General features: G+C 41.6%; 1 protein-coding gene across 3 annotated transcripts; it reads left to right on the top strand.

The window, feature by feature from the left end:
- The first annotated feature begins 8877 nt into the window (after positions 1 to 8877).
- mustn1b (musculoskeletal, embryonic nuclear protein 1b) lies at positions 8878 to 11220 on the top strand. Of its 3 annotated transcripts, none has more exons than XM_060910423.1 (4): positions 8878 to 9348; positions 9710 to 10227; positions 10317 to 10440; positions 10865 to 11220. In XM_060910423.1, exons 2-4 carry the CDS (start codon positions 10219 to 10221, stop codon positions 10969 to 10971), a joined length of 240 nt encoding a protein of 79 aa, XP_060766406.1. In that variant the 5' UTR covers positions 8878 to 9348; positions 9710 to 10218; the 3' UTR covers positions 10972 to 11220. The 3 variants fall into 3 exon arrangements, with proteins under 3 accessions (XP_060766406.1, XP_060766407.1, XP_060766405.1); XM_060910424.1 differs by having other exon boundaries at positions 8878 to 9790; positions 10004 to 10227; XM_060910422.1 differs by having other exon boundaries at positions 8878 to 10227.
- The last annotated feature ends 2804 nt before the right edge of the window (positions 11221 to 14024 follow it).

Genomic DNA, 14024 nt, shown 5'->3' with positions numbered 1-14024 from the left:
AAGGAGACGGGCATTTTGAGAGAAAGAAAGGAGACGGGCATTTTGAGAGAAAGAAAGGAGACGGGCATTTTGAGAGAAAGAAAGGAGACGGGCATTTTGAGAGAAAGAAAGGAGACGGGCATTTTGAGAGAAAGAAAGGAGACGGGCATTTTGAGAGAAAGAAAGGAGACGGGCATTTTGAAAGAGAGAAAGAAAGGAGACGGGCATTTTGAAAGAGAGAAAGAAAGGAGACGGGCATTTTGAAAGAGAGAAAGAAAGGAGACGGGCATTTTGAAAGAGAGAAAGAAAGGAGACGGGCATTTTGAAAGAGAGAAAGAAAGGAGACGGGCATTTTGAGAGAACGAAAGAAAGGAGACGGGCATTTTGAGAGAAAGAAAGAAAGGAGACGGGCATTTTGAAAGGGAGAAAGGAGAGGCATTTTGAAAGAGAGAAAGAAAGGAAGGAGACAGGCATTTTGAAAGGGAGAAAGAAAGGAGACAGGCATTTTGAAAGAGGGAAAGAAAGAAAGGAAGGAGACAGGCATTTTGAAAGGGAGAAAGAAAGGGAGAAAGGAAGGAGACAGGCATTTTGAAAGGGAGAAAGAAAGGAGACAGGCATTTTGAAAGGGAGAAAGAAAGGAGACAGGCATTTTGAAAGAGGGAAAGAAAGGAGACAGGCATTTTGAAAGGGAGAAAGAAAGGGAGAAAGGAAGGAGACAGGCATTTTGAAAGAGGGAAAGAAAGAAAGGAAGGAGACGGGCATTTTGAAAGGGAGAAAGAAAGAAAGGAGACGGGCATTTTGAAAGAGAAAGAAAGGAGAGGCATTTTGAAAGAGAGAAAGAAAGGAAGGAGACAGGCATTTTGAAAGGGAGAAAGAAAGGAGACAGGCATTTTGAAAGAGGGAAAGAAAGGAAGGAGACAAGCATTTTGAAAGGGAGAAAGAAAGGAGACAGGCATTTTGAAAGGGAGAAAGAAAGGAGACAGGCATTTTGAAAGGGAGAAAGAAAGGAGACAGGCATTTTGAAAGAGGGAAAGAAAGAAAGGAAGGAGACAGGCATTTTGAAAGGGAGAAAGGAAGGAGACAGGCATTTTGAAAGAGGGAAAGAAAGGAAGGAGACAGGCATTTTGAAAGAGGGAAAGAAAGGAAGGAGACAGGCATTTTGAAAGAGAGAAGGAAAGGAAGGAGACAGGCATTTTGAAAGAGAAAGAAAGGAAGGAGACAGGCATTTTGAAAGAGAAAGGAAGGAGACAGGCATTTTGAAAGAGAAAGGAAGGAGACAGGCATTTTGAAAGAGAGAAGGAAAGGAAGGAGACAGGCATTTTGAAAGAGAGAAGGAAAGGAAGGAGACAGGCATTTTGAAAGAGAAAGAAAGGAAGGAGACAGGCATTTTGAAAGAGAAAGGAAGGAGACAGGCATTTTGAAAGAAAGAAAGAAAGAAAGGAGACAGGCATTTTGAAAGAGAGAAAGAAAGAAAGGAGACAGGCATTTTGAAAGAGAGAAAGAAAGGAGACAGGCATTTTGAAAGAGAGAAAGAAAGAAAGGAGACAGGCATTTTGAAAGAAAAGAAAGAAAGGAAGGAGACAGGCATTAAGAAAGAAAGAAAGGAGACAGGCATTTTGAAAGAGAAAGGAAGGAGACAGGCATTTTGAAAGAGAAAGAAAGAAAGGAGACAGGCATTTTGAAAGAGAGAAAGAAAGAAAGGAGACAGGCATTTTGAAAGAGAGAAAGAAAGGAGACAGGCATTTTGAAAGAAAGAAAGGAGACAGGCATTTTGAAAGAAAAGAAAGAAAGGAAGGAGACAGGCATTAAGAAAGAAAGAAAGGAGACAGGCATTTTGAAAGAGACAAAGAAAGAAAGGAGACAGGCATTTTGAAAGAGAGAAAGAAAGGAGACAGGCATTTTGAAAGAGAAAGGAAGGAGACGGGCATTTTGAAAGAGAGAAAGAAAGGAGACAGGCATTTTGAAAGAGAGAGAAAGAAAGGAGACAGGCATTTTGAAAGAAAAGAAAGAAAGGAAGGAGACAGGCATTAAGAAAGAAAGAAAGGAGACAGGCATTTTGAAAGAGAAAGGAAGGAGACAGGCATTTTGAAAAAGAAAGAAAGGAGACAGGCATTTTGAAAGAGAGAAAGAAAGAAAGGCATTTTGAAAGAGAGAAAGAAAGAAAGGAGACAGGCATTTTGAAAGAGAGAAAGAAAGGAGACAGGCATTAAGAAAGAAAGGAGACAGGCATTTTGAAAGAGAGAAAGAAAGAAAGGAGACAGGCATTTTGAAAGAGAGAAAGAAAGGAGACAGGCATTTTGAAAGAGAAAGGAAGGAGACGGGCATTTTGAAAGAGAGAAAGAAAGGAGACAGGCATTTTGAAAGAGAGAAAAAGAAAGGAGACAGGCATTTTGAAAGAGAAAGAAAGGAGAAGTATTTTGAAAGAAAGAAAGGAGGGAGACGGGCATTTTGAAAGAGAGAAAAAGAAAGGAGACAGGCATTTTGAAAGAGAAAGAAAGGAGATGAGTATTTTGAAAGAGAGAAAGGAGGGAGACGGGCATTTTGAAAGAAAGTAAGCATGTTTTCTGATCGGGACTCAAACCCTGGCTGTGACTGGAACCGCCCGCCCAGAGGTTTGTCTGTGAGCTGTGGTGGTGAGGAACGCACAGACCGCAGCGGCTGAGGAACACCGGCCTCGTCAAACCCACAACACACTGTAAAGCGACTCCTGCAGCCGACTGAATGCACGGTGTGTCAGAAAACATCTCGCAACCCGTTCTGTATTCAGCGCTTTCATTTCTGATTTCAATCCGGATCACAGTGAGAGGTTTGATGATGAGGTCCTGGTGATTCCTGTCGGGTCACTTACCTTTTTGCTAAATTTTCTCCATGTCAGCAAAATCGATCATCTTTCGTCTAATCATTCTACATCATACCAGATTTTTTTAAATCCATACATCACACATTATTCCCCCTCGTCCTGGACCACCTTCAGTCATTCATTCTCAGTCATGTTCCTGAACCGTTTGAGATTCCTCCTTGAACACTGACGGAGTTCAGTCAGGAAGCCTGGTGTAACGCTGCCGTCTCAGCAAACCCACAACAACCTCAGCTGATCGCTTCTATTCTCCATATCGAGCACCACGAGTTTAACACGTACGGTATACAGTAAAGCTGCTTCCCTGATTGGGAAACGAACCCGGATCATGGTGGTGAGGGCATCAAATCCCAACCACAATGCAGTTCGTGAACAGTGTCGCTGAGCTGAGCATCTGGTTTCTGAGACAGATGGTAAAGGTAAACTGAGAGAGCAGGAATGCAGACCGAACACGATGCACTTCCTGTAAGTGTTTTATGGAAAGCCAGAGCATATCAGCATACAGCCTTCTACAATTATTGGCACCCCTTGTGAAAAGGGTTAGAAAAAATTCATCTATTACATACGAAGTCGCTTCATCTCTCACTGAAAAAATGAGAAAAATCCAACCTTTAATTGAAATAAATGTATTCGGAGAAAAACAAATCCTTCATTGAAATATAATTTTCAATAAAAACGCGTCACGATTTTTGGAAATGAGAGTGAACATAAAGTAACTGAAGCATGTTTCCCAGTTAAATTGTACAGTATTTTTGAGTTGATTGGAGTGTGTAGGAACTTTCTAGTTGTAATCCATGACTTCCTGATTAACTGGGGAATAAATATGAGGTGACACAGAGGCCAAATTCCCTTAGTCATCCATCAATGAGGGGCAAGTTCATAAATGACCTTCATAAATCAGGGAATTGTACTCACCTGGAAATGTCCTATGAGGGCATTTATTAAAAAAAAAAAAAGTGGACACCAACTGGAACTGTTCCAAACTCGCCTGGAAGAGGACCCAAGTTTATTTTGCCCCATGTACAGTGAGGTCGATGGTCAGAGAGGCGAATAAATACATTCCCAAGGATCACTGTTGGTGAATTACAAGAAAAAGTAAAATCTTAGTGTTTCCAAGTCTCCAAAACCACCATCAGCGTCCATCTCCATGCCAACAGATTATTTGGAAGATTCCAGAAAAAAAGCCTTTTCTGTCTTTTTTCTCGCGGTGGGTTTGGTGTAAAAAGAATCATGGCTATAGAGGATTTCGACGTGACGTCACAGGTCATGTGACGCCCCGGTGTTCGCCATTTTGAAGGTCAAGCTAGCTAATGTCAACAACATAGTAGCTGGTATGTTACTGTAGCAATGTTTACGTTCAGTCATTTGGATGACTGTTAAAACCTTTCAGTCTCAAGTTTTTCCTTTACTGTATTTACTAGTTTACTGAGCTAGCGCGCTAGCTCGGGCAGGCTGGGAGCGAGCGCGCTAGCTCGGGCAGACTGGGAGCTAGCGCGCTAGCTCAGTAAACTAGTAAATACAGTAAAGGAAAAACTTGAGACTGAAAGGTTTTAACAGTCATCCAAATGACTGAACGTAAACATTGCTACAGTAACATACCAGCTACTATGTTGTTGACATTAGCTAGTGCTAACAGCTAGCTGCTACTGCACTGCTACAACTACACCGACCCTAATAATACAGTTCTTGGCCATTGCCTGGTAACAGCAAATTTATAATGGGCCATGTCTCAACAGACTAAGAAGTTATTTCAATGACATTTAATAACATTTTGTTTATCCTGAGGACCGAAAGTAAATGAAAATGTGAACAAACCTTAGCTGTAATAAGATGGCGACCACCGGCTCCAGGGACGACCCGCTGATGTAGGCACGTTACCCAGCCTGGTTTTTAACGACATAGGTATATAGATCATGTGGGCCGAAGTCAGGTAAAGACGAGGGCTTCGTGTACTTCCGTACGTCAGTGAACAATCCTGGTGGAAGCAGGTAAACGTCGTTCTCTAAGCCTGCTAACCTCAATTTTTGCAAATACCTCTCCCTCTGCTCGCCCTGTAAATGCCCTACGTCGCTGGATAGTGAAGGTGTTTTCTGCATCTCGCTCCTTTTTCTTTTATGTTTTTTTCCCTGGTATTTCCCACACGCCTGACTGCAGGTCAGGAAGATCACCCGCGCTGCAAAGCCAGAAAAAGATAGCCTGGTAACATGTACGGATCACGTACACCAGCATCATTGATTTTCTGGTGATATCGCTTCTTACTCGCGTCATCTAGGCCGGATAAAATACTCGACAATGAGACTTCGTCATGATCAACAGTGTATCGCTACCGGTAGTCGACATATTTGTGACCGTCAAAATGGCGGCATAAATATTGTCGCTATGGAAACAATGACGTAGGCCGAAATCCTCTATAGACCCCTTCGCAGTAAACGTCATTCATACGTAAGCGGAAATTGCGCGCGCAGCCTGGACCCAAAAAAGACTCAGAAATGCCTAGTTGTTGTGTTGTCAGGTGTCAGAATCGTAGCAGTGATGGGGTTAAAATGTTCAGAATTCCAGCAGGATCTCACCCATTCCAAAAAAATCGCCAGCGTCTATGACTACAAGCCATCAAACGTGTAGACTGGGATGAAAGCACCATCAAAAATGCGCGGGTTTGCAGCGCCCACTTCATCACAGGTAAGATCAGGCTATTTATTAAATCTGTCTTTTTTATTCTTTCTAGTCTTCGTTTATTGATGTAGCAAAATACTTTGGTAACATTTGTCTGATTAGCTGGTCATAGTTACACAATGTAATGAATATTGTTAGCATGTTAACTTAGCTTTGCATGCAATTTTGTTTGTAGGAGAGGTCTCGCTTGACTCAAGCAGTCCAGATTTTGTGCCATCATTATTTGTGTATGCCGAAAATCACAATTTTAAAGCAAGGATGGAAAGGTAAAATTGTGTGCCCTCACTCTAAATGCCAACTTACGTTGACTGCTCTAACCTAGCTCCCGCCCCGTTCGGTTTCATTTCTGCTCTCTGCCTCTCGCTTTTTACGCAGCTCTGATTTCTCTTAGCTGCACTCTTTACACTATCATTCCTTTCATGCCATTACCTCCCGCAAATTGCTGTTTAGTGTTGGTATTTGCTGTTGTAGCTAAAGCCACATTGCCATCACATCACTGGCATAATTTGATTAAAACAAAATGAATATGAATGTCCCATTGTTAATCAAGTTGTACATGCCCGCACATAACATAATCATATGCGTCTAAAGACTTGTAGGCACGAAGTTTTTCGTGGGTGTACACTGAAGTCTTGTCAATAAGGTACGAGTATATATCTGGCCATTGTATACCAGGGAACTTACTAACATCGTCCGTCCACTCTTTAATTAAATGCGGATCCGGTAGGCGATGCCCACTTGTTAGAGTTAACTTATTTATGTAGCATTCTCGATCTTGTAACGACAATTGTTTTGCATAATCTGACAGCTCATAATGCCAGTCTATGGGCAGCGCCATTGTTTCTGGGTCCAGGTTGCGCGCGCATCCTGGCAACGGTCGGTTTGTTTACAAACATGCGAAGGGGTCTATAATGAAAAGATCCCAATCCCAACTGTGAAATATAATGGAGGTTCTGTGATGTTTGTTTTGGGGCTGTTTTTTTTTTTTTTTTACCCCAAAAGCCCCGGAAACCTTCTACGGGTACATGGCATCATGGACTCCATGAAATACCAGGACTTTTTCAATCAGAATCTGGCTCCTCTGCCAGGAAACTCAAACTGGGTCGTGATTGGATCTTCCAGCAGGACATTAATTTGAAGATGTCCAAATCAACATAAAAATGGTTCGCTGAGCACAGAATCAATCTTCTGCCCTGGCCATCTCAGTCTCCTGATCTCAACCCCATTGAAAACCTGTGGAGAGAGGAGAGAGCACAAGAGAGGGCCGAGAACCCTGGATGATCTGGAGAGATTGTATCAAGAAGATTAGTCTCCGAGATCCTGCTCTGTAACTCCAACCTTATAAAATATTCTAGGAGAAAACTCAGTGCTGTTTTACTGGCAAAGGGAGGGTGTACAAAGTATTAAATGTCGTAGTGTTGATAATATCAGCACAAGTGTTTTTGTTGAAAATAATTATTTCTTGATGAGGGATTTATTTTTCTCTGAATAAATTTATTTCAATTAAAGGTTAGATTTTTCTCATTTTTTTTCAGTGTGAGATGAAGCGAGGCGGCACGGTGGTGTAGTGGTTAGCGCTGTCGCCTCACAGCAAGAAGGCCCGGGTTCGAGCTCAGTGGCCAACAAAGGCCTTTCTGTGTGGAGTTTGCATGTTCTCCCCGTGTCGGCGTGGGTTTCCTCCGGGTGCTCCGGTTTCCCCCACAGTCCAAAGACATGCAGGTTAGGTTAACTGGTGACTCTAAATTGACCGTAGGTGTGAGTGTGAATGGTTGTCTGTGTCTATGTGTCAGCCCTGTGATGACCTGGCGACTTGTCCAGGGTGTACCCCGCCTTTCGCCCATAGTCAGCTGGGATAGGCTCCAGCTTGCCTGCGACCCTGTAGAACAGGATAAAGCGGCTACAGATAATGAGATGAGATGAAGCGACTTCATCAAAAGGTGGATTTTTTTTTTTTTTTTTATCTAACCCCTTTTACTAATCTTTGCAAGGGGTGCCAATAATTATGGAGGACACTGCAGCTCTTATGAATCATATATGGTGAGTTCTGGGGGAAATATAATATGTTCTATATAAAATGTTCTAGGAGTGACTCGGTGGTGTTTTACTGCCAAAACAAGGTTGTAGGTTGGACAAAATATGAAATGCAGGGGTGCCACAAATAGTGGCACATATGTTCGTGGTGGTGATAAATAATCATTTCTTAATGAGGGATTTGCTTTTCTCTGAATGAATGCATTTCAATTAAAGGTTGGATTTTTCTCATTTTTTCAGTGTGACATGAAGCGACTTTAGCAAAAGGTGGATTTTTTTTCCTCACAATTTTTTGAAACGAATCTTTACAAGGGGTGCCAATAATTGTGAAGAGCACTGTAGCTTTATATTTATTTATTTAATTTTTTTTCCACGTTATATTTGGCATGAATACATATTATACTGTATTGATCTTGTTTGTGATTTTGAATAATTTCTGAGAAATATTTTTTTTTTCAAATAAATCACTTTAAAAAAAATTATTTCACAAGAGTTTATTTGAATACTTAAAGCTGACATTTTTGGAGAAGTCATGTTCATGTATAGATCATGTATAATATTCCTTCCAGAACCTCCTTAACAATAAAATGGAGTTTAAAAGTTAAAGTGCCATTCCACCATTGGATGTATTCTTTGGCATAAAATGCAATATATTTTCTGACAACATGACTAGACAGAGAAATCTTTTAGCTTCAAAATGATATATCAAACATAATTTTTTGACAACGACAAGCATATTAATTTTGCGACCAAAGTCACCTACCCTTTTAATTTCCGCGCGGTAGTGAAACGTGACGTCATCGGCAGGTTCCCCTTCTTGTGTGACGTGGCACAGATTATCAGCAATGGCGGATAGAACGCGATTTCCACTTGTCGATTGCTGTGCCGATATTCACCATCGACCGTCTCCTTTGGGCATCACTTGCTATTTTCCTTCGCTTCTTTTCCGAAGCTGACAATCGCGTTCTATCCGCCATTGCTGATAATCTGTGCCACGTCACACGTGACGTAGTACACAAGAAGGGGAACCTGCCGATGACATCACGTTTCACTACCGCGCGGAAATTAAAAGGGTAGGTGACTTTGGTCGCAAAATTAATATACTTGTCGTTGTCAAAAAATTATGTTTGATATATCATTTTGAAGCTAAAAGATTTCTCTGTCTAGTCATGTTGTCATAAAATATATTGTATTTAATGCCAAAAAATTACATCCAATGGTGGAATGGCACTTTAAGAATCATATATATTATATCGGGGGGAAAAAAAGTGTTTGACATTTTTAACTTGAAATATTTACGGTACATAAAATACCGAGTCGATAAGTCCAGCATTTGTGAGTGTTTCTTAAGTCTAATCGGATCACACAGAGTACCAGACACATCGCCTCAGTGACTATTCATAGCTGCTTACCCCAAAAATACACTCACACACGCACGCACACACTCATTCTGCTGCACTCATTCAACAAGGCTGACTCATTGTCCCAGAAAAAAAAACCCTGCTTTGTTATTTTACTTTGCTGTCTCCATGCTTCTATTCGAGAATGTCCCCGTGATTACAGCCGTCCCCGTAACGGTCCCTGTATCTGTCCTGAGACCTGTTTTAGGATCTGTTGAGTTAACAAAATCATGAGTGGTGAATGTTAAGAATGTTTTAGGGCTTATTGTTAATCTGTAATGTCATTGTTACCTCGGCCGTGATGGAATCAGTGGGGCGTGGTATTGTAATCAGTTTGTTTGTTTGTTTGTGTGTCTGTTAACAATCTAGCGTCTAGACGGTTGCACGGATTGACTTCAAATTTTCAAGGTAGGTAGGCAATAGTGCATAGATTACCTGATTAAATGTTGGGGGTAATCAGGTCAACGGAAAGGTCAACCTTTCGGTCAAAATAACATATTTTCCATTATAACTCAAGTTGCCGATAGACAAATGTTTACTATTATGAGTGTATAGGAACTCCCATATGGCCTTTCATTTGGCACCATGATCTTTGACCTTGAAAGGTCAAACTCACGGTCACGGATTTTCATCGGACTATAACCTGAGATTTGAAAAATGTTACCATTATCAACATATAGTAGGTATAAAATAAGTGCTGCCGGGCGAGGTTTGTTTTGCCTGGCAACCCTTGTTTATTTTTTAAAGTGACAGTCAACTTTATTTTCAGGCTGTTTACGGAAATCAGTCTCCAAAGAAATGAAATGACGACGATCATCCAGCCGAAAACTGAACCATGAAATATGACAAGGTGATAAATTTATATCCTTGACAAAAAAATACGTTGTTAAAATGAATATTGGCAGTCACATGTATGGTCACATGATACCATCATGAAAGTGTAAAGCTATGAAACTACGTATAATGGGTCCGATTTGAGGAGAGTAGAGTGGAGTAGATCAGAGGAAAATAAATATAACGTTACGAGGGAAGGATGGGAATATTTTGTGTTTTATTCATCCAGCTGTTCATGACCGTCACCCTCAAAGAGAAGGAGCATCCACTTTAGCTGCACTGTCACTGACGTCATATCTAATAATACACCGTGATAACAGAAAGACAGAGATAGCACCAGTGAGACGATAACACTGAGAGGAAGCTATATAAAGGGTCCAGAGATCGGAGTGGGAGCACGAAACAGTCAGCTTGCTGCTAGTCAGGACTTTACGGACATACGACATGTCTCAGGTACGGGCTTACGTCGGGAAAATATGCATTGTTCGTTGTCGCATGAGAATCGAATCAAATTTCTTTTATCGTCTGATTCACTTCTTCAGCCAGGAGAGGTGAAGAAGAAGAAGCGTCCGCCGATGAAGGAGGAGGACCTGAAAGGGGCCCGCAGTAAGCTGGGCCTGAAAGGAGAAGTGAAAAGTAAAACATATGAAGTCATGGTGGAGTGTGGTGAGTCTGTCAATATTTTGCCATCAAGAGTCTTCCATGACGGTTACTCGATATTTGTGAAAAGAATGCTCGATCCTGATTGGTCAGCAGCTCTGGAATGGTTCTGGCTGTAAGAAAAAATGTTGCGGTCATTTCTGAGATGTTTACTTTTTTCACATTTATGGACACCGGCCTTTCTTCTTTAACCATAGTTAAAGCTGTAACGAAAGAAAATCTTTAGGATGTCGGGATTTGCACTTTCTGGATGATGGTGATTCATTTTCCTTGAACAGCATGTCCTCGAGTGTTTTATGACGTACGTCATAAATCTATAGCTCTTCATGTTACAGTACTTTGTGTGTCAATCAGTGTACAGTAATAGGACAGACAGGATAAAAGTATTGTGGGATGTGTGCAATGATCTCTGATTTGTCTCTGATTTCAGAACGTATGGGTAAGACGGCTCCATCTGTGTTTAGCGGATTGCGCACCGGAACAGAGACGGCGCTGGACAAACCCAAAGCTCCATCAGGGAGCGTCTTCGGCAAGTGAGGAGATCAGGAGACCATCTGCGTTAAAGCTCACCGTGGGCCAATACTTTGAGAAACACTTCGAGGAAAGGCCGGTGTCCAGTTATATGATGATTGAACTGGAATTTGGAGCGACACACATCTTATTTCCAAATGTCGAATTAATTTTTGTAGAATTTGTACAATTTTTTGAAACAGAGGTGTTTGGTTGATGCTTTTGTTCTTATTTCAAGTCTTATGTTTTATACATTAAAACATTGTCATAACGTTCCTCCATTTTTTACTCACGTTTTTATTTCAGAATATATAAACGTGATCTCTGACCTTGGGTGGTGTAGAATGTCTAGATTACAACCACCACTGGGTTCATGATTTATTTCTCATAGTGCACACCACCAGACCACCAATGAAAGAGGTTCATCCTCCACTCCATGTGACCGAAACACTGTGCGCCTGCAAAAACAATTCTTGAATTTTTTCACAGCTGCTCAGGCTTGAACCAGAAATAGCACACGTGTTGTTTCGCCAGACCTGCCCAGTGAGCCACCAAGCTCATAGTTGAATAATGTGACCTAAATCCTGAACGAGGTTGAGGCACTTGATGTATATTCAGGATGAAATCTATAACTAGTGTTAGATTCTGTAACTTCACAGGAAACCGCTCACCTTTTAACCCTGCCGTTCATAGTTCAACTCTCAGTTCATGCTTGCTGTTAAAAAAATTCAGAAGAAATGAGGGGGGAGTAAGGGCTTCTATAGTTCAGTGGGTTATAGAAGGTGTGTGTGGTGTTAGGAATTAAGGTTCAAGCCTAAGTAGGGTTGAAATGCGAGGAAGAAGGAGGTAATTTTATTGAGCTGGATTTTTTTTTTTTAATTTAGTTACTTACAACGGAACTTTTACTTAGTAAATTACAGACTTAAGCTACTTAATTATCACTTAACGGTGTAGTTGGTTGATAAAGCGCAACAAATAGATAACAGGTAAACACACACACACAGGGCCGGCTCTAGGTCTTTGGCTGCCCTAGGCGAGATTGAGTTTTGGGGCCCTCCCCCAAGAAAAAAACCCCTCTAATAACATCTAAATAACACTTTAATCTAATCACTCTATTCTATTACTATTAAACAATGTACGGTGCATGGACAATAAACAAGGAGTCATTTTTATCTTTTTCATTATTGTTATCATTATTAACATAAATCAAATCAAATCAAGTTTATTTGTACAGCGCTTTTAACAATAAACATTGTCGCAAAGCAGCTTTACAGAATTTGAACGACTTAAAACATGAGCTAATTTTATCCCTAATCTATCCCCAATGAGCACGCCTGTGGCAACGGTGGCAAGGAAAAACTCCCTCAGACGACATGAGGAAGAAACCTCGAGAGGAACCAGACTCAAAAGGGAACCCATCCTCATTTGGGCAACAACAGACAGCCTGACTATAATATTAACAGTTTTAACAGGTATAACCCTCAACTGTCCTCATGGGGCCGTCCTTCACAGGAGCGGTGCGATAAAACTCCGACCAGACACAGGGCACCAGGATGGATCAAGCAGGTCCGAGGGGCAGAAGAGGCCAGCATCTCAATCCCAGGATCAACATGTAACTCAGAGGGACATATGGGGGGGGGGGGGAAGAGAGAGAAAGAAAACACGTTGTTAGGTATGCCCTAAAAATGACAAGTATTAAATCTGTGTGGTAGGCTCGCAGAGACGAGAGTCTTTACATCAGGCATAACACACAATGGCACGTTAATATGGTAAAAAATATATCATGACCTGCTCTGGCTGGATGCTTGATTGGGTGATGGGAGCACACTCCTCAGCAATGATGAGATGCAGATGGGACCCTTAGGCCTGACCAAGACAATTCAGTTACATTTCACCGGGTCTGGGACATGCGACAGAATGTCTGACGGCCGATTTCCTGCAGGCTACGATAGCCAGTCGAGGTCCCCACAAAGTAAAGTGTCACAAAGTAAAATGACCACACAAATTCAATACATATCTCCATATAATGGGCAAAAACTCTTCCGCACCCTGTTCAAAGTGTAGTGCATGGACAATAAACAAGAAATTATTTTTAGTTTCTTTTTTGCTATTAAAAGTTAAGTCATCTCTGAAGAATTAACAAATTAAATGAATAAAAAATTCTATAATTCTAAATTGTGCAAACTTAAGCACCCTGTTCACCCTGTTCCATCAATGGGCTGTATTTTCAAACAAAAGTGCTATTATGGGTACTTTGTTATTGAAGTCTATTGCTGTTTGCATCTAGTTAGCTAGGCAGACATTGATTCAGGCGTCTAAAATATTAATTTGCCACTATAATGGTTGATATGAGAGATTAGATCAGACTCGCCTCTATACTTGGCTCTATTTGTTTCTTCCTGTAGCCTTCGTTTGCGCCCTTGCGCACCCGAGAGTTTGGATTTCTTCATTTAAGCACTTGTAGTCTGGGCTACTTTTTGCAGTGGAGTGGATAGCCATTCTCATTCCCCGATGAACACCGCTCCCCCCGCCCCCCTTATAACCTATCATTGTGCATTTTTAGTAGGCATAAGGAAATCACCGACCACTACTGCGTAGGCTACACTTGTTTTTCAACCTTTTTGAGCCAGGGCGCACTTTTTTCAATGAAAAAATCTCAAGGCACATCACCAATAGAAAATGTTGACTGAAACTAAAACGCTGTTGCCAATATTTACAATATACAGTCGTTCTATAATTTTCCACGGTACACTTGGTGATCTCCCATGGCACACATGGTACTAGAGTTCGGCAGAACAGTGGTTGAAAACACTGTATACCACTGATGCACTTGGTAACATTCAATAACTCCATCCCTGGACGGCACGGTGGTGTAGTGGTTAGCGCTGTCGCCTCACAGCAAGAAGGTCCGGGTTCGAGCCCCGGGGCCGGCGAGGGCCTTTCTGTGTGGAGTTTGCATGTTCTCCCTGTGTCCGCGTGGGTTTCCTCCGGGTGCTCCGGTTTCCCCCACAGTCCAAAGACATGCAGGTTAGGTTAACCGGTGACTCTAAATTGACCATAGATGTGAGTGTGAATGGTTG

Source organism: Neoarius graeffei, chromosome 26 (assembly GCF_027579695.1).
Source record: "Neoarius graeffei isolate fNeoGra1 chromosome 26, fNeoGra1.pri, whole genome shotgun sequence".
Lineage (NCBI taxonomy): Eukaryota > Metazoa > Chordata > Actinopteri > Siluriformes > Ariidae > Neoarius > Neoarius graeffei.
Note: the sequence above shows the minus strand (reverse complement) of the source record. Positions and strands in the feature narration are given on the sequence as shown.

Coding starts and splice junctions, on each gene's coding strand:
- mustn1b (XM_060910423.1), top strand. Junction 10,441..10,864: donor TGAAGTCATGGTGGAGTGTG/GTGAGTCTGTCA, acceptor CTCTGATTTCAG/AACGTATGGGTAAGACGGCT.